Consider the following 21,888-nt stretch of genomic DNA (forward strand, 5'->3'; position numbering starts at 1 on the left):
GCTGTCAACGTAACACAACGCAACTGTATGAAATAAATCATTGTTACTGGACTTTCAAACGAACCACACGTGTTTTCTTGCTGCTTTCCTCGATAGTGTTGGTGTTAGATTTCCACAGAAGCCAAAGACATTTCTCAGTATTTTTCAACACCAAGCAGCAAAGGTGACGCGTTCCTCGGGATCATATCTAAACTCCGTTACGTGCTTCGCCAGCGAATCAATCAAAAACTCCGGCACTATCGATTCACGCACATTTACAGCTGACATCATCCGCGTTAAAAAATTTTCCTGCTGCTTTAAAAATGCTTCCTGCTGTTGGTTTAGGAGACACTGTTGCTGCTTAAACATTTCGTGTAGCCACGCGGTGCTCGGATCATGGCTGCTTTGCGATGGCGGCAATTCGCCGTTGGGGTCAGCGGGGTTCATCGTACCGTGTTCGACGTAGATAATTTTTCGCTTTTTGCTTTTTTTTTTTGTAGATCGCACTCTCGTTCTTCACCTCGTCGCCACTTTTGTATCTTTGGTGTTGCTCTGAATTTATTATCTAAAACACAACATCAATGAATAAATTATTACACACGTTAAAACTTAGTCTAGCTAAAAACGATACCGTCCTGGCCAACGGTCGAGGAGCAAAGAGGATGAGTGCTCATGGGAGCATCCTCGGGAAGCCAGGGCACACATCAACAAGATGACAATTGCGTGTCGTCTGTGAGTGGCAATTGGCGCTATACACACACAGGCTCCCAACAGTTAGCGTGTGCGGGGTGTTCCTGAAACAGTTAGATGATGAAGGCGCTGAGCTTTAGCTGAAGTCAGAGAAATCCTAGCCGACGCACATCTCGTGCTGTTTGAGTAATCAAGAGGATCACGAGTTTCGTGCGATCTGATAAACGAAAGGAAATATTCCTTTCGTGACGGCGGGTGAACAGACACAATTTGACTGCGCACTAGCATGGTTGGTGAGCAGTGCTTCTGGCCGCATGGTGACAGTCAAAATGTGACGCCTACAGAAGATTAGAACAACCACAGAAAATCAAGACATATGGCCTTTATACCCTTATTAGACAAGGAATGTATCTGTCATATTTTTCCAGAAGTTATCTGCCAAACGCTCTTGACAGATACATTCCTTCCTCAAAATCGGAATCAGGCATGACCGGTTCCGATTTTCTTTCGACTGGCATTTATATGTCAAAGTGGCGATTTGTTTACTTTTTGCTCTGTTGTTTGCAACAGATTTTGTTCGTTACTCTAGGATGAACAAAACGCTAAATTCAAACATGAAAATGATCAAATAACTGCAAAACCCATTTTGTGGAACTTTGCGTTATTACACGAGCGGTCATCATTTAAATGTCAAACGCCCTGCCAGAGCCCTCTTTGACAGTAAAAGGATGGAAAAATATGACCGATACATTCCTCGTCTAATAAGGGTATTAGTAGCCGGTCCTTAACCAATAGAGGTTTATGTCTCCAGGTTAGCTTCCGAAGACCCAGGAAGCTGAATTCAATAGCCGTACTGGAGTAAATCCTCGCCGAAGAAAAGAAGATCCCTCAAATGAAGTCTATTCATAACACACAACTTTGTGTAACAAAAGAACTTTCCATATTTTCTAGATTCCCAGAAAATTAATTGTGTGCACTCGTAGAATCTTTCGATTCCAATTCATTCTGAGACCCGGATCTTCAAATCTGAATTCCATTCCGTCATATTATACTAACATGCCGATTTTTCATATCAATTTTCAAATTAGCAATTAGACAATCAATTGTCGAATTGATCCAAAAACGATTTTGATTCTGCGCATGGTCCTGAGGATTGTTATCGCTATCCGCTCCCGGGGAACTTTTTCATTCCGGATCAGAATGGAGGTACCCACCACTATATGTCCCGATTCGAGAAATTTGGTAATTAATGATGATGATGATGATAATTGAGGGTATTATGATCCAGTTCCGCGTTATTGCTCGAAAGTTTCCGCATATTTGCTCGAATAGCAACCTGGGTATTTATACAAGTATTTCAAGGTATATAAATATATAGTTTTTAACAAGTTTCGAGCACTTTGATTTTTAATCAATTTTCAAAACGATCGAGTTATTGGTGTGTTTTATACTATGGCTAAATGGCTAAATAAATCAAAGTGACTTGTCTAAACACAACGTTGATATGAAAAGTGCATCCTGAATTATCATGTTCTTGGTAAATACCAAGATCCATAGAACCCACATATGCTTCGGACACATACGGTCTATAGAGATCCATCGACCAGGAGGTGCTGGAAACTGCTCGACGATAACAACGCGCGTCGTTTCGTATCCGCGCATCGTCTCGACACGCAGGTGGCGTCGTTTTGGATCGTCGAGACGCCCAGCCATTTTTTCGCTTTTTTCAAAGTGTTGTTTACCTTTTGTATGGGCCAGCGTCGAGAAGTTTATCGTTTCCGCGCTCCCAATCATAATACCCTCAAATGATGATGACTCTGAAAGTCACTGAATCGGTAATTACATTCCTCAAAAACTAGAAACGATGGATAAATCTTTACTTTGACAAACTTGTTGGGCTTCAAAACACCTTTCATTTAAGGCGTTAACTGTGAAAATCGTTTGAAAAAATCAAATATTATTAACAAATTGGAAAATTTGTCTAAATTAGGAATCGAGGTGTATCCACCTTGTTCCGGTAGAGTTCAATCTCTTAGAGCCCCGCTACACGACCCGAAAACTCAAAAACTTTTCGGCGAGAAGAGGGGAACAACCGAGAAGTTTACGTCAAAAACTTTTCAGCTCCGTGAGCTGAAAACTGCACCCGAGAAGTTTTTGGCAGCTAACCGAAAACTCAAATGCGTCAGAAGAAGAAGACGAAAAAGAAATAAATGTAAACATAACAAATCTCAAAAACAAAATAAACGAACATATGGTGATAAATTTACGTGTTTCTTTTGTAGTTACGGTAATATTTTGTCATTTTATAGCTAGAATATCAATTATAAATTCACTATAGATCAGGGGTTCGCAAAGTCCGGCCCCCCAACTGATTCCAAAATCTAAAAGTTTCAAAAAGTTTAATGAAAAAGATTGAAATATTTTATTCTACCACTTTTTATGTAACTTGAGAACATCAAAATCTTCCTTCTTCATGCGAAGAAAGTTAATTATAGTTTCATTTGCTTGCTCTGCTACAGTATTGTCCAGCAAACGGTTGCCATCTTCTTGCCTCCGCACAATACGCCTGTTGCGTTGTTGCAAGTTTTGGGTACTCAACTCGATGACCCACGATAGGGTAGTTAGCCATACTTCACTCATCAACAGATTATCCATCTTTTACTTTTTGTGTGAATTGAAATAAGATCTTGTTTGCTTTGAAGGAAGATTTTTGAGTTAACTGAAAAATCAAAAACAAAAACCTCGTTGCGCCGTCAAAGTTTTTGAGTTTGCGGCTCGTGTAGCGTGGCTCACAGAATTGGTACCACAAAACGCGGCTACACGAACCGAAAAGATTTTGACGTAAACTTATACGGTTTTTGAGTTCTCGGTTGGAGTTTTCCCGGGCCGCTACACGAACCGAAAACTCCAACCGAGAACTCAAAAACCGTATAAGTTTACGTCAAAATCTTCTCGGTTCGTGTAGCCGCGTTTTGTGGTACCAATTCTGTGAGCCACGCTACACGAGCCGCAAACTCAAAACTTTGCGGCGCAACGAGGTTTTTGTTTTTGATTTTTCAGTTAACTCAAAAATCTTCCTTCAAAGCAAACAAGATCTTATTTCAATTCACACAAAAAGTAAAAGATGGATAATCTGTTGATGAGTGAAGTATGGCTAACTACCCTATCGTGGGTCATCGAGTTGAGTACCCAAAACTTGCAACAACGCAACAGGCGTATTGTGCGGAGGCAAGAAGATGGCAACCGTTTGCTGGACAATACTGTAGCAGAGCAAGCAAATGAAACTATAATTAACTTTCTTCGCATGAAGAAGGAAGATTTTGATGTTCTCAAGTTACATAAAAAGTGGTAGAATAAAATATTTTAATCTTTTTCATTAAACTTTTTGAAACTTTTAGATTTTGGAATCAGTTGGTGGGCCGGACTTTGCGAACCCCTGATCTATAGTGAATTTATAATTGATATTCTAGCTATAAAATAACAAAATATTAACTAACCGTAACTACAAAAGAAACTCGTAAATTTATCACCATATGTTCGTTTATTTTGTTTTTGAGATTTGTTATGTTTACATTTATTTCTTTTTCGTCTTCTTCTTCTGACGCATTTGAGTTTTCGGTTAGCTGCCAAAAACTTCTCGGGTGCAGTTTTCAGCTCACGGAGCTGAAAAGTTTTTGACGTAAACTTCTCGGTTGTTCCCCTCTTCTCGCCGAGAAGTTTTTGAGTTTTCGGGTCGTGTAGCGGGGCTCTTCGGTTCGTGTAGCGGCCCGGTTATGCACATAATTAATTTTCGCAAAAACTAAAACCACAGAATAATATTTTGTGATACAACATTGTGTGCCTTGAAAAGACTTTTCATTTGAGGGGTCTCATGTAATAATCGGTTAGGCAATCATAGTTTTATTAACCAATGTTTTACTTCAGCTGAAAATACCAACCAAGGTTTCCGTACCCATGTCCCATTCAAATATTTACTTCAAAAAATAAGAATTGAGGAAGAATCTTTGTTGTATAAAGATGTTTGCCTTCAAAAGACCTTTCATTTGAGGGGTCTTTTGCTAAAATTGGTCCAGGCATTAAAAAGTTATTAAGAATTAGCTGTTTTAGTAAGTATTTCAAGTTTTGACTGAGGTGTTTGAAGCTTGTTGATGCCAGCTTCTGCTGGATCAGTCGAGTTTAGAGTTGCGAGCCAATCGCACGTTGAGGCGCCACTCCTCGTCGCGCGTGAAAGCGAGGAGAAAAGTTATAGAAAATATTCCTGTATTCCTCTGTTAACATGCCTAAATGTGAATACAACGTGCAGTGGACTGAGGTATGAATAAAAGTTAAAACGAACCTATAGATCTCGAAAATATTGCAGATTCCTTGAGATATCTCAGGACTATTCCTCGAAGAGCTACTGCTCGAGAGTTGTGTGTAGTGGTTCATCATTTGTTTAATACTTGATGACTATGGGTGCGTGCAATAGTATGTGTACAGTGCTGCGTGTATGAGTGAAAGCGAGCTGAAGTGTTATCCTGTACAGAATTTTCTCGACAGCTAAGGATATGTAGGGTTTCTTCGTGCACTGTGTTGTGAGAAGTATTCTTCGGTAGGACATGTTCTAAAACTCTTACTTCTTTTACTTGCGTATTCCTTTAATAGTGTCGAAAGTGACTTGCCCAGAACCCTGTTGTCTTGCTTCCTTGCTTTGGTGACGTTTGTGAGCAACTACAATGAGATGCAAGCAAGAATCTGAGCAGAGGTAGTGCACATAACATTGTTACTTGCTTATCAAAGTATGGATTTACGATCCTACTTGCAAAGTTAATTCCAGTGGTTTGGTTTAAATACCTTCAAGCCAAGGCTTTAATGCGTGTGCAAGAAGAAGCTAACATGTTTAGAGTGAAATGGAAAGTGCATCAATTAGCCTATTGTATAAATTGCTAAATTTGTGCTCTTCCACGGGGAATGTGTGTGTGTGTGTGACATGGGGAGCGGCTCAATAGTAGTTAAGTCATGTAACAATTTGTGAAATCCAGTTTATTTTCTTGTATTTCGTTTGTTACTGCAATGTTTCTTTCAATTTAACAATAGATAAATCTTTTAATGAAAGAAAACCAAATTCATGTTATGGAAAATTTAAAAAAACGATGCTTACAACACCAACGTGGTATGCAGGAATGAAACCAAATATGCAACTCTACGCCTCGCGTATACAACAAGGCTTTAAGTAAGGCGACTGCAGGAGAAAAAAATCGATAAACACTTGTCGGTGTGTGTAAGACTCAAACAAGCAGCAAGGTTGTGAATTATTTCATTTAACCAATACCATGTAGGGTGTTGTAAGCGTCGTTCCTTGTAGGTGTGGTGCAAATGCAAAAAATGTTCAGTAGTCATTTTAATACAGGAAAACCGTTCTTGTTTCGATTGTGCAACCGTCGGAAATTTTCCGAAATTCCGCTTAAACCTTGAAGTATCGCAATCCCGAATCGAGTACATACAGTGTCTAATTTAAAATGTGTAAAGTGTGAGGTATCCTGGTGACGGCATTCCTCCAGGAGTACGCAGATAAACCACATTTTGTGTATTGGCGTTTGGTAGTGTATTGTGTGACAGAAGACTAAAGAACAAACAAACGGCAGAGTCACATCATGGGATTGTTGAGAGCGGCACTATTATTATTTGTAGGTAAGTTGCATAGCGTCTAAATAAATAGGTTTATGCTAAAGTAATTTGATTTTTAGAACAAAACAAATCTTCAATTGATACTGGTAAAATCTAATTCAAAACTACGATGATGTCAGTATAAGAATACGATTAACGATGAGGTTAAACAATAACTATTTAAAGTGTAAAAATATTGAGAAGAAATGTTGTTTATGTACTTTACTGTTACTAAAGCTGTGGTGTGGGATATCAACATTTTTTTTTAATATTGCATCAAATAGCACAATGATGTTTTGCTACACCAAATCAATTTTTCACATAATTTTTCAAACGAAAATCATAAGAGTTGGAGGAGCTGAGCGACATAGCTGATTTTTTTTAGTAACGTAGTTTTTTTTTTATTAATAAGTATCAGATAATAAGTCTTGTCTGTTATTCACTGAGTAATCGTCAATCAATAGCAAAACAACTTTTAGTTAGTTCTTTCGGCCTGGATTTGAACTCACGCCGCCAGGGGGTTAACCCAGGCGCACTTGTGGAACAGATTTTGTATATGGCGTAACCGCTCGACTATTCCGGACCCCCGTACAAACAACAATAAACTCTGAAACTGTTGATGAACGACGGATTTTGAGACAACCTTTGAAGGTTTTTTTTCCTCCATGCGTTTAAAATAGAATTTTTGTCAAGTTGTTTTTGGTTTCTGTATATAACGTTTCCATTAAAAAATGTAAACAACTTTTTATGCAAAACTATAAAACACTAGCAACTTTCTGTTGATAGCAAAACAAAGCGTAGCATTTCTTATAAATTCAGAACAAGTGCGACAACTGTATCGTTTAAATTGAATCAGCCGTGGCCAAATTATTAAACAAACTACCTTTGATTATATGTTGAAATATCCAGCTTTATCGCGGAACACGTGGCCAAAGATTATTTTAAGCCAGACGGCGACAAGTCGTTAAAAACCTTGGTACTTAACCCTAGCTTTTGAAGCTTGTTACAGTATATTTAAAATGTGTTGAGGTCCCTTAACTCCCATAGAACGCCATATCGTGGCTGAAAACCAGCGAGAAGGCTATGCGCAATGGAGTCCGCGACAGCCCGGCGGTAGCGCCGGTTAAAAAATCGGCCCATCGGCTCATGGCTTACCACCTCGACGGCGTGGGTTCGCATCCCAACCGTGACCGGGACCACCCTCCTGTACGAGAGGACTGACTATTCACGTACATATAGAGAAAAAGTCTCGTAAGCCCTCAACCGGCAGGCATGACCAACAAAGTCGTTAAGCTAAGAAAAAGAAGAAGAAGAAGAAAAGCTATGCACAAAGTCGTTGTTCTTTCTGTTGAGACTTACGGGTTATGGAGAAGTGTGTATTGTGCTTCCGGAATCAAGAAACTATCAGAAAACATCAAAAAGAGTACGATCCAGTAGTTTGGACAAAGGCTGGCCAAAGGCCACAGTAAATCATGCCCCAAGAGCATCGGAGGAATTGAACGGGTCAAAAACATATTTGATAGTGCCACACTGCCAACCCTCCTTACAGCATTTGGTCGGGAATGCCACACAACAACTGAAAAACATGTCTGGTTTTGTCGGCTGTGGCTAAAGTTTCGGGCAAAGACCGTAAGGTCAGCTTATTGGCCGTCGGAATATTTTTTAGTAAGTACCAAAAAGATCTAACTTTACAATAAAATTAATTTCATTCAATTAGCTTGGTTAACGTTTTTCTCATCGCCGATGAAAATTTGTCTATTTTTTTAATGCAAACGTTGTTTAAAATATATCGAAGAATCGTTTACTTTTATTAGATTTCTTCGATCTCATTTCAGGATGATTGACCTAAAATTCTTAACTCTCGTGAATCTGCCAGAATCAAATAATGCTAAAATAATAATGGAGTGCTGGTTAATTTCAATTACGATAAAAAAGACTAAAAATACATCGAACGTTTATTTACATCTTTTTTGAAATTTTTTTGAAAAACTAATTTCAACGAAAATAAGTATAAATATTAACTAGTGTTGCTTTCCGGTGTATATAATTCATACCCTATTTAAAAATGGTTTAGCACCACTTGCAAAACAATAATACATTGTTTGAGGCATCTAGCCCGCGATGTTTGGCTCTTTTGAAGAAAACCCTGCACACCATCATGTTGGTCCATCTCCTCTACTGTTTTACTAATTCTAAAAAAAAACTGTAATAGCTCAGTGTTTAAAGTGTGCCTGAAGTGCGCACCGTGCGCACTGTGCTTGAAGTGCGTACTGTGCTTGAAGTGGTGAGTACTGTGCGCGAAGTACGCACTGTGCTCGAAGTGCGTGTACGCACAGCACACTAAATTTTGGTGCTTTACCCAACACTAGTAACACCCCTGCACCAGAGTATAGACATTTTTGATTCATTGCGAATATAAAAGATGTGAATATGCATGAACATAAATATAATATGTTTCAAGAAACTTAAAAAGAACATGGAAATCAGAATATTGTGATGAAAAAGCAAATTTATGCGCTGTAGTTAGAGGCGGATAGCACACATAAAAAAACATCTGTGAACAGTAATCTACATTTGCATTTACTTAAAAAAAGAAAAACATGACATTTATCGGAGAAAAGAGGTCATAACTATGGATGTCGTAATTAATAGAACGAAAGGAATTTTATTAACTTATTCAAATTGCTTAATTCAGAGTAATTATTTTCAGATAATGTAGATCTAAAATCTGATTTCATAAAATTAGCAAATTGTGCGAAAGGAAATGTAAGTTACGTATCACATTATATTGTTAATTAATATTTACTATAAGATATGTGACGAAGTTATGGATAATAATGAAAAGATGTGTAGAATTTATACCTATCAAAAATCATGGAGACTATATGTATAAAGGATTGTAAGCTGTTGTAAAAAATAAGTCCAATTTTGGTCATGTAGAAACATTTATAGCAGAGGTGTCAAACATGCGGCCCGCAAGAATGTTAGATGCGGCCCGCGACACCTTTGAAACAATACATGGACATTTTTGAACCTTTAGTATTGGCTTTCGTTTGAATGGCAAAATTTGTTTGTGTTTGTGGATCCACGAACTGTGAATTTCATTCGAACAAGAGGACTAAAACACCGTAAACTTTAAACTATTTCTATAAGAAAGACATACTCACCATTGATCCAGATCATGCCGACATATTTTCGTGGATATGAACATTAAATACAAATTTTTCGAGACAAGCGAATAAATCTGATGAGTTACAAGATCTTTCTTAATGAAATTACGGATGTCTAGCAGTGTTTATAATAACGCCACGGCGTTAACTGTGACAATCAGCAACGATTCAAAAACCAGATATATTTTATTAATTATTAGGTAGCAGCGCGCAGAGGAAACTGTTTCTTTTTTATCAAATCAAAGTCCCCTTATTTTATTCGATCTGAGTTCGATAAAACAAATATGATCGTTAGTTAGTCATGTATCCGTGATCTTAATTTTGATTCATTTACAAAAAAAGTTATTCAAGATAAAAGGCTATTTCCCACAAATCTGTAATATGTTTGCTTCTAATTGAATTAAATTTTGAATAATGTGCAATAAGTTTTTTTTGTAATTAAAGTATATTGTGCTTTTCGGTAGAGAGTTCGGATAAGTAAAAGTGCATAACTACTGTTGTAGCCAACCGATTGCTGAACATCAATAATTTAATTTAGAATGCTCTGTTTGATCGATAGCTTTGCTCTCCACATGATTTGTTTGCTTGGCTTGAAAAATCTGTGTAAAACCCTTGATCTTGTCTTTCTCCATTTATCGGCGTGATAATGAAAACTTGGATATGATTCATAGAAAATTTCTGAGAAGTATTATAATTCACCAAAAAATGTAAAAGTGTAAATTATAATTCTGAAGTTGAAAACACACTGATAAGAACCTATTTTCATAAATTCAACGATTCCATGAATCTGAGTTTGACACCACTGATTTAGAGCAATGGAAATGTCTGGAGGGCCCCGTTTATCCAACCGCTTGGGCCACCGAACGGATTGATCTGCTTCTGGTTAGTTTCCAGGGCAAGATTTAAAACAAAAGGGAGAGCGATTTGACTGCAGCAATTAAAATGATTCTTCTTTGGCATGACGACCGTCTTCGGTTAAGCAGTTACTAAATGTTTAATCAATCTAAGGTTCAACCAGTGAAAACTCCTAGATATTCATGCGATTGAGAAAAGCTGTGATTGGCCAGCGCTAAAACTGGTCAATTGAAAACTATGATGTAGGGAAATAAAAATATTTTTAAACAATTGAGCAACGAAATAATAATTATATACAGCTAATAGTGGATTTGCAGAACATTTCAAGTTACAATACAGTTTATTATATTGAAAAACTCGAATTTGCTTGGTGTGGGAATTTGCTTGTTTGATGGGGAAGACTTTTTCAAAACCCCTTCTGGTCAAAATCCTTCATGTTGGTAGCTTTTTCAAGTGCTTTTGCCACTCACTCGACGCTCCGAGACTGTGGCTTTTGAAGTTGCCGCAGTTTCTTGAAATATGTGGTGTCGTTGATTAAATTGAAGTGTGGTGTCGTTGGTATTCTGCAAATGACGGATGTCTTTCAGGCCTTTCTACACACGATCAGAATTCACGTTGAGTGATTGTAAAAAATAAAGATATGTATAAAGTTGTAACGGGAGTTCGCGACAGCCGAGCGGTAGCGCCGGATATAAAATCGGGCCATTAGCGGCGGGGTTTCACCACCTGTACGGCGTAGGTTCCAATCCCAGCCGAGACCGCTGAGCCTCCCCTGTACGAGAGAGGACTGATTATCTATCTACGTACATGTAGGGAAAAAGTATCCAATTAAAAAAAAGCTCTTTAAAAAAGGGCAGGCATGACCAAAAGAGCCGATCGTTACACTAAGAAGGAGAAAAAGAAAATAAAGTTGTAAGGTTGAAATAAAACAAAGATATGAATATGTTTGTACATTGTTATGCGTAGGGCCTTGGCCTTGGAATCAGAAACAATGGTCCCTGGATCATCAGTTGCTTATAAACCAAGGATCGATCAGTTGCTTATAAACCAAGTAGATTCTACTTTTTCGACTTTGATTAAACCTCTAAAACCTTTGTGCAATTTTATCTATACTCAAAACCTTAGGCTGTATCTATGTAGTATACACAGGAATTAGTACGATTTTGGGGTGAACTTCCTTCTATTTGGATTAGAAGGATATGGATTAACGCTGTTTCTTCTTACACACCACGCAACTTGCTGAAGTAAGGTAACTTCCGTAATTTCTGAATGTTTTCAAACTTGAACCGATCAAGGTATTACGTGTTGTTGCGTGTATTGCAAATGAATAATATCGTTTGAATTGCTGTCAAAACCAAATGTTTCAGAGCAATAATTAACCACCTTAGTTAATGGTTAGTGGTAAGCGAACCAAGCCAAGGTAAATGGGGTTTTACGAGTGCTATTTTGTATATAAAGTCAACAAATTATTACTTTTATATTACTTAGTTTTATAGTCCAGTATTTAAATGAGGCATAAACCGTGTTATTTCACAGAACGTAGGAAGCTGCTCTAAGGTTGGAGGAACAACCAAAATTTCAATCTTTTTATTTCCCAAAATTGTGTAACATAAGTAGTAGTATGTTCGCGACAGCCGAGCGGCAGCGCCGGTTAAAAAATCGGCCCATGAGCGCTGGGGCTCACCACCTCGACGGCGTGGGTTCGAATCCCAACCGAGACCGGACCCTCCCCTGTACGAGAGGACTGACTATCCACGTATAACAGGGAAACAAGTCTCGTAAGCCCTTAACGGGCAGGCATGACCAAGAGGTCGTTACGCCAAGAAGAAGAAGAAGAAGTAGTAGTATGTATGGTTTATACAGGCTTTGGGCCGTGTAGTTTCTTTCGCCTCTTTGTGTAACATAAAAAGACCGTTTTCCCGCTTTCTACCTATTTATACATTTTCCCATCTCCAATCCCGTTCCTAGTTCCTTTATCAGATGCTGTTAGAGCGAGTCCTGGCTGTTTCTGTTACACTTTCGGACTGTCTCTAACAAAGCAAGTGAAATGGAAATGCTCACTATTAGAATTGTGGTAAATGCCGATTTTGAAGACAATTTTGAAAAAAAAAAATTATCACATGTTTTTTTTTTCCAATCCAACTCAAACTTTGTATCTCTGGCGAACGAATAATACCTTCTCCGCGAATTTATTTCAAAATAACATAATGACAAGTGACAAAAATATCGTGAAAACACAGCTACTGATATGTCTGTAGGCAACCTGAATGTACCATAGCATCTTAGTAGCATTAATGTTTTCCTTTCCGGCGCTTCTTCAGATCTTCAAGCTAGTAAATAAATAAATTTGTAATGGTTAACCATCGAAAATCAACCCACAAGGCTCAAGGCGCACCCTCGATGACGTGGGTTCGAATCCCAATCCACACAAGATCCTCCCCAGTATGAAAGGCCTGATTATCCACGTACGCAAAAGACACCAGTCAAGTGAGCCCTTAAAGGGGCAGGCATGACCAATAAGGTCGTTACGCCAAGAAGAAAAAGATATATATGTGTGTGTGTATGTGCCGGTCGTTTGATTATTGAAGTATGTTTGTATCACGTTGTACAATCGATTAGTGGAATTTATATATGATGGTGACGATGATGATGATGAACCCACCTGTGATCCCTACCTAGGATAATATGATGGACATTTTAAGACTAATACGAACCATTCTTTGTCCCATTTCAGCATTACTTGGAATTGTGTATTCTGTCGAAGTCCACTTTGAAACACCAGACAGTGGGTTCTTTTTGAAACACTCGCCTCGTCAGAGTGGCCTGGTACCAGCGATAGCACCATCCAACAGCAAAACGCGTTCAGGCAGTAATGAATACACGCTTTCGGTAGATCGATTTACGGTAGTACAAACCAGCCAACCTGTGTCGATCCGCGCAAGCTATGGGCCATTTTCAACCAAACAAACAGTACCAGCTCGCTACATTGTGCCTGACGTGCTGGAAACAGCAAATCCGGATGCCGGCGTACAGAACACTACTGCCGCCCTAATAGACTTGCAACAATCAAATCTGCATTTGGACATTTCGGCACACGTTGTGAAAAGTACTATAGCACGAGATTCGCCAGTTTTGCGTGTCCTGTTCCATGCAGGCGCTGATCCGGGTGGTCATTTGCAACGACAGAAAATATGTGTTCTTTTGCATGCCTCCATGGGAACAAAAACGCCTCTGAAAGGTCGGTGTATGCCGGATGGAGAAGATGGTGTATGCGTTGCAGAAGTAGTAATTCCAGCGAATTGGTGGCCACCGATGCCACCACCGGAGAGAGAAGAACGCAGGAATGGGGCCCCACCCAAAACTCCTCAGCGTATGGTCCAAGTTGCCTATAGCGTATTTGAGCCCCCAGCGCGAAGTCCTGAACTTTGCGAGCCAAAGATCCAGATACAACCCCTCACTTCCTTCGCAAAAATTCCATTGACTCAGTCACAGCTGCCGTATAAGGAACTGCGGGCCGACGAAACGCTTACAATGATGGTTCCTCAACAGCCACTATATCCTCTGTCAAAAATTCATGTTCCGGTATTCTTGCACCAAGAGCAAGGCCAAAATATTGCCGTATTCATTGTGCGGTTAGTACTATAATGCTGCAAAAAATCATTTAAATATCAATGGTCAATTTTTTAGGGCACGCGTTAAAGCCGGCATGCGCATACTTGGAGCAGTAGCCTCATCGGATGAATGGAATGTTTCGGTTGAAAAGGAAAATACTAAGCATACAGTTGCTCGGGTAACCGCTTTCCGTAAAGATCAGGATCCGGACAGTCCGGCAGATGTGCTACGTTCAGAAGATCTTTCTACAAAAAATCGGTGAGAATTGTTGTATATGTTTTTAAATTTTATTCTTGTAAAAACGTATTGTTGATGGCATAGTGTGACGGAGGTGTTTACATGGCTGCTGGAAGTAGCAAACGATACTAAAGAACACTGGGACGGTGGGCGAATAATTTGGTCAGTAAGCTATGTGCACGATGGAGCGAAGATGAAGGATGAATCTGCAGAGCCAGTTGTAACATCATCACATTCGCCTATACACGAGGAAGCCCGGAAAAAGATTGTTGCTAAGCTAGAAATACAGAAAGACGACATCCAAGCGGTTCTACCCATTGCAAAGGTATAATTTCCATTCCATTAATTAAAAATAAAATATTATTCTCAGGTCCAATCCCTATTGATGGAATACATCTATTTTCAGAATTGGGAATTGATGAATACAGCAGTATTAACTGGCAGACAAGTATCGCAGGCTATGAAGGTTTTTATTGTATCGCAAGCGGGAAAAGTAGCAGATGTTACGTTACAGAGCTCGTGCCAGGCAGAGGACGAGAGCGTCATGAAGGTAAATATAGTTCTGTTGCGTTCGCTATTGTTCATGCAAGTTTTTGACGTAATATTATATTTTTCAAATAATTTTAGGTATCATCGTCTTGCAGTTCGGTATATGTAGATGGATCGGAAATTAGAGGATCTTCCAATGCGTCGATACTGGTAAAATACGGTACGTATACCGGGCTGGCCCGGTTTACAGTGTGGATGCCGGAATTTCCTCTCGAAGTATCAGTCGCTGACTTCCGCCTATCGCAAATTAAAGGTTGGAAAATTCCCGAAGAACATAACACGTAAGCTAAACCGTTTTTTTTTTTTGTTAGAAAAGTGACATCGTGGTATTGAGGTTTATAGATTTGGCGTATAATTATTGGTTAATCCATTTTCTGTTTGTGTAGCGCTCCCGGGAAAACGAAACGTCGCAAAAAACGAGCTTACGTTGGTATTTGGGGCCATAATGGAGATGATTTCGTGAATGGAGTTTCCTCAGAACGGAATATTTGTCGAGCCAGGTATCAGCAAAGCCCTGTAGAGGTTTACGCGAGATTTTTGGCTGTAGACCAAGATTCCGGTCGAGTGAGCTATTTGATATCGCGACGCACTGGCTTACAAGTGACGGATCTGGTACAGCCATTGCTTCGAGTGGCCGATCCAAAAATCGCCACACTTCGCGGACGTACTCTTCAAGGAAGGGCAATGGGTCGTACAGACGTGCAGGTAATATACTACTGAATAAATATCGAATAAAATTTGAACCCCAACATTTCTCACAGTCGTATAGCGCACTAAAATAAAAAAGAAGTTTTGAGCGACAGTTATAAGTATTGCCTTGAGTATTGTCTTTCGTTGGAATGGCAAAAATTTGTTGTGGACGTGGTTCTATGAACTGTGAATTACGAGCTGTGATTTCAGATTTTTCGACAAATACGAATATATCTACAAGAGAGAGCATTGCAATTACAGATGTGTAGCAGTGTATTAGCATTATAAACGAAACAACGGCTTGAACTGTCACAATCGGTAACGCTTCCTAAAAATCTATAAAATGTTTGCGGTGAATTTAATTAATCTTCGATTAATTCGGAATAAGTTTTTTATAGAATAAACTTCAACCAGCTTATGTAAACTTTCCTTAAGATTTGTTTTAGAAAGCATCTGCATTAATTGGAAACGGTGAGCAGCAAGAATTCCGTCGTAAGCGTATTGAATACATGCAATTGATTTCCAAATTCTGACGAAAAAATTATTTTGCAATGCAAAATTTATTTGATTGTATCGAAAAAAATGTGTAAAACTGTTGCTCTTGTTCACCGCCATATGTATGCGTGATAATATTAGCATAATTCATAGCAAATTTATAAGAGGTAATAAAATACACCAAACATTTAAATCATGCTTGTTAAGTACAAACATTTTGGCTAAGCTATTTTGGGAGGAAATGCGACCAGTGGCTTTCGATAGTACAATAGAGAGCTAATTTTAAACACAAGTTTTCAATTTTACCATTACTTTATACCGTAGATGTACCATACTTGGCGCAGTTAAGGAAATTCTGCATAAAAAGTTGAATAGCAAAATCAATGTTCGGTCAAATCATACTTATTATCATACTACCTTACTGCCATAGAATATAAGTAAAATAAGTGAAAAACTCGAAAATAATTTCTTCAAGTTCCAGAAACTCTTTTTGTGGCACATCATGTTCCTAACTTGGCGCATGATGTTTGTAATGTGCCTTGGCGCAAAGTGTTCCTTACTTGGCGCACTTAAAACAAAATGGATGTAGTTCATTTGAAATGGATGAATTCGACAGCTTTATTCAACAGTATTCAAAGACCAACTTGAAACAATAGAAATACATTTCAATAACAATCAAACAATAAATTTGGCATTTTTGCAGCGGACTTAACTTTCAAACTCTTAGCTACAAAGTAAGAAAGTCTCACAAGCTGCTCTCTTTTCGAGTTTGTTCCTCTTTTTGCTTGTCCGATTTGATTTGATCATAGCACGCACGATATTCGTCGTTAGTAGCGACTGCAGAGGGAAGAAGGTCGTTTGCCAGGTGGCTTTCAGTGTCGAAGTCTTCTGTGAAATCACTGTGGCTAAGCGTTAAAACTAACCACCATTCGTTGGAAATACTTACGTTTTAACAGTTTCTGATCAAAAAAATCATTAATAATATTACTTTTGCGTAAAAATTAATGGAAGCAGTACAACCCATTCCTTAGCAGCGATGCTGACATTCTTAACTAGTGGGATGACATACTTCATTTGTTTTTGTTTAAACTCGATAACAAAAACAAACGACATGTGATGCTTTTACGGCACTTTTCTCTTAGAATGCCAAAGCATATAACGCTACTCTAAAGCATAAGATAGTAGCATTCAATTTGATTGCTTCATTATTATAGTTTTTTTTCCATCGGTACCAGCTTCATGTAAAGGATAAACATGTGTGTCGGGGCTTTTTCGTTTGAGAAAATATTTATCCGATATCGAGATACTTTAAAAGAACATTGGAAAACCGACGGTCCACCGGGGTTTTTTGAAATAAGAAGTTTATTCTTGAGAAACTATCTTAACAGTGGAAAACTGATTATACATCTTCTTTCTCTCTTCATTCAGGGATTTTAAATCTGCGATTAGTTTTTACACCTGTACAGCTGTTATTCTAATAAACGATTAATGGTTCGATTTGTTACTTTGATGCAGTAAGTTTTATTAATTTGTTTTCACTTTTCCAGGTTCTTTCGCCAATCAACGGAAGGGTAATTGGAGCAAGGGAGGTCCGCGTTGGTAGCGACAAAGTTACCATAACACGTTTGATAGTTAAAGTTGTTTCCGGTCTGCAACTAGCGATTTCCAACGATGGTTCCATCGAAAATGGATACATCGCAGAAACGTCTGTGACTCGCAAATTAACGGCACAATATCAGGAAGGTTTGCTGGATATCGATTTAGAGTTTTCAGATGGATCACGCACACCGCTCAGGCAAGTAACTTACTGTTCATGTACTGAAGTTCTCTACTTTCAGCAGCTAATACATATTTCTAATGACTTGCCATCTATTCTTTCTTACACTTAGGGATATTTCTGTGGATGATTATTTCCTGCTAGTTGAAAGCTTAGATACAGAGGTCGTCGCTTTTGCCCCTATGCTAGCCTCCCATCATCCACGTGTAATCGCCGTAGGAGAAGGAAACGGAGAACTTCTTCGAGTGACTTTGCTTCTATCGGAAGAGTGTCGCTTACGACGGAATATGCCGGTTTCCAAACAGGTACATCTAAATTAGAAGAATAATATATAAAAAGGTGGCAACTATGATATGTTTTATTGTTTTTATCTTATCAGGGTATTAAAGGCTCGATTGGACCGCTAGTGACCTCGCTAGCTTCAGTGCAAGTCGATTTTAGTGTCACAGATGCGAGTACGAGGCCAGATACCGTACAAAACGACGGCATTGCTGGTCGAGAACGCAATAAGTCAGGCCGAGAGATGAGCGATCTGGAAGACATTCTGATTGGTATACCGTTGAAAGACGATAAAGGTCATGAGATGGCAACCGCAGTGCAACCGTCTAGGCTACACCATCGCGGAAGTGGCATTATACCCGGTAGTAATGAACCATTCATTGGGTTTACGTCAAACAAAAGTATGGTTCATGCAGATGCTACGACTTTAGAAATCGGAATGTACATTGTGTTGACAGCTTTCTGTTTGGCAATTGCTGTATTTGTGGTCTCATGTATCGTTTATGCTTCGAGATATAGACCGATTACCATCGACATCAATGGTGACGCCAGCGTACGCGATGGTACAGGAAACGCGAGTGTATTTGATGTTGGAAAAGGTAACGAATCTTGTGCTACAAATGCGCACGATTGGGTATGGTTAGGTCGAGCCACGATGGACCGTTCAAATGTAGAAAATGCGTCCGAATCCAGTGTTAACAGAGGTAATTCAAAGTTGTTTTAAGTATGCAAACTATGGTTTCACCGTTGCATTGTTGTTTTTTTTTCGTTCGGTATATATAGAATCACGCATGCACATAATAAGCAATCCGATGAATAACAAATACGGCGACGCGGATGAAAGCATAATACAAATCAACAGCTTTGATAATCCCAATCATATTCAGCTCCCACCCAGTGTATGTATCCCGTTACGAAATAGTCGAGGGGGAATTCACGCTCTTGGTAACAACGATCCACCCATGACGGTGAATTCGTATACATATAACAATCGGGATCGTCGCCATCGTCCCATGATGTAAGCAGAGACAACTCGAAGCGTGCTATACATTGAATGAATAAAATTATACATTTTAATTTTTTTAAATTGTAGGGAAGACGCAGTACCACTTCCAACTCATAGCGTAACCACTACTGTGGTCGATCGTATAGAATATCGTCCACCAGTTCCTCCACATCGCCATACAGGAGTTACGGCTCATGCGTCTAGCACGGTAGGACATTTACTTATTGGACAGGAGAACTGTAAAAAATGGTATACTATATTATTTATTTTTATAGCCATCGTCAGTTGACGCCGTAGTACAATTAAAAGCCCCCAAGCGGAACCACCAACGTCTTTTGCGAAATAGTGCATCCGGCATGGCTAGTCGTAGCTGTTCTGCCACAAATCCTGCATTTCATTTACAGTTGCAAAAATCAGTCCCTGTGCAACAGAAAAACTTAACTCAAACGCAGCACTACATAGATGCGGCACTTTTCTGCAATGCTATACAGCGTCCGCAGTATGCTGAGGGAAACACACATCCAGTAGCAGCATTACGACCGGCTAATAGGTCGCCCCATTCGTTTGAAAATAAGGGCTTCTCCGTTGTACCTACTACTGTGGAAGATCATCTGACGAACAGAACCCATGAAGACCACAGGCAATCTAAAGATCTTCACATGGCAGAACGTATAGTAGAACAGAAAAATGCGCAACAGACAGCATTTAAATTTGATACTATTAATCATCAACATAATCATCTATATCACCATATACTTCAACAAAAGCAGCAAGCGGGGTTAAATGGATGTCGCCGTGAGTTATGTCCTGTGCAGGAAGGTACGGCGGATATCGCAGAAAGTGTCGGTATTGCAAAAGGGGGTGAACCTTACACGGGCAATAGCCAACAATCGCTGGAAAAATCCGATGAAGAAGAAGCCTCGCCGCAAAGCAGTAAGGGTGTATTAGCAGAGCCTGGAAGCTCCTCGGATGATAATGGTGGTTTTGTAACTCCATTGGATGATGAATGTTGCAGAAATAATTCGAATCTTAAGCATGTTCAAGTGATACCTCCGTCAACATCTCAGGAAATGCTATCGAAAAAGATGAACAAGAAAGCAACGCTAGTCGGAAATCCAATGTTTTCAAACACACCTGACAGTGAGCTAGGCCCTGGAGAAAGTCTAGGTTTGGATGACCTGGACATGGATTATGAACAAATTATGCATTATTTCGATAACTTGAAGGTAAGCCACTGAGCGTCATTTTAGATTTTTTAACTGGTCATAAATTACCTAATATTTTTCTTTCTTTTCCAATCTAGGAATCGAATGCCTGAGTGCAGGAGATCATTGCAAAGATTCGCGAAATATTGTCAACGTTTCATCAGCAATATCGAAACGTAGCCAAAACTCCAGTTCCCATAAGCCCATCATTTATTCCTGGTATAAAAGATCCTAACTTTGAACAATTCTTTGAGCATTTGAGTGAGTCGTACGCGTAGGCAAAATGCGTTTTAAGGATTAACTCGCACCATTGGCTTGTATTGCATAGTATAATTCCATCTTAAGCATCATCTTCATAAAACACCAACCGGTGTTACAAAACGTCCGTACAAAGTGACCACAATGAGTGGAAGTGCATCGTGCTTAGAAACATGAAAAGGTATATAAAAAGGGTGCCATTTCGCCTAGTATAGCGTAGCAAATAAAGTCCAAACAATGAACCAGTGCCCACCCATGCATGCAAACATGGACATCATAATTGCACCATAAATGTAACAAACTCTGGAATCTTGTTAGATAGGAGATTATTTTTTTCACAATTCTCCATGTTTCATTATGATCTCAACTTTGTTTTAATTGTTAAAAGTATGAATAACGCACTACACTGAGAGGTCTGAGAATGGTGTGCACATACACCAATACGAACACGATCAACAAGCGATTGGGCAATCCCCTACCGTGGGTTCGATTTCCGACCAATCCCCTTCTCCAGTACAGTAGGACTGACTTTCCATGTACGAGTAGTGCCCTTACATATTAACATGGCTTTACCAAGCCTGGTCGCCATTGTTCAAATTTGGACTTATGCATTACACCAATTTTAGCTTCTTACGCTTGTGCATTCTAGCTGTGAGACATAAGTTTCTGAGGATCATTCGTGACTGCTGATATATTCGCGTTATCCTATTGTTTTTATTTAAAGTAAGGATCTTTAATAGTGCGACTTTGCAGTGATCGTGAAGATGAATATAAACATATATTATAAAAGCGAATAAGATGAATATTGTCGTCGAAAGGCCAATGCAAACTGTTACTACACTATGCATACATTGCTACATTTAAAAATCAATGCAAGACATAACAAAAGAACTATGGTATTAGATGAGCATGAGCTAAACAGCCGTGTACCATTTATTACGTATACAATATAATGTATTGTATGTGCAAAAATTAAACTCAAGGATAAAATCTTGAGTTTTGTATGTATTACTCAACTACTGTACAAAATTTACCGCAGAGTATCTATAATTGCTTATATGGTCGTCTCTAGAAACTGGAAACTATACAGTTGAATGTAAATCACGTACTTTTTCAAAATTGATTTCATTATTCAAGCATAATGGAATAGATCGCATTAGTTAACGTTTGCCATCCGTATCATTATGTTGACAGTTTTGTATGGGTTTCGTGTAGCTTTACGAAGAATTATTTATTCTGTTAATACTTTTATCAAATAAGTCCATACTTTTCAGTCACGGAATCGTTTGGTGGGATAGTTGATTGTTATATTTTTATTTATATTGGAAACTGATTTAAAAGTCGACATCCATAATCTCACTCGTAATTTAACAAACACACGCTCTAGTCAACGATTGTCTGTTTAATAATAATGGAGTACATAATTTTGGATACACGAAA

The 21,888-nt window shown here is 38.9% G+C and overlaps 1 protein-coding gene across 1 annotated transcript; it reads left to right on the forward strand.

Annotated features, from left to right (window-relative positions):
* Positions 1-12,784: 12,784 nt before the first annotated feature.
* On the forward strand, positions 12,785-21,616 carry LOC131285084 (transmembrane protein 132E). The gene is made up of 14 exons (XM_058313941.1): positions 12,785-12,827; positions 13,075-13,972; positions 14,028-14,210; positions 14,274-14,514; positions 14,596-14,739; positions 14,817-15,019; positions 15,125-15,443; positions 17,471-17,718; positions 17,813-18,005; positions 18,080-18,683; positions 18,763-18,997; positions 19,073-19,193; positions 19,261-20,211; positions 20,289-21,616. The coding sequence occupies exons 1-14, from the start codon at positions 12,785-12,787 to the stop codon at positions 20,301-20,303; spliced, it is 4,398 nt and encodes a 1,465-aa protein (XP_058169924.1). The 3' UTR covers positions 20,304-21,616.
* The last annotated feature ends 272 nt before the right edge of the window (positions 21,617-21,888 follow it).

Source organism: Anopheles ziemanni, chromosome 3 (genome assembly GCF_943734765.1).
Source record: "Anopheles ziemanni chromosome 3, idAnoZiCoDA_A2_x.2, whole genome shotgun sequence".
NCBI classification, from domain to species: Eukaryota; Metazoa; Arthropoda; class Insecta; order Diptera; family Culicidae; genus Anopheles; species Anopheles ziemanni.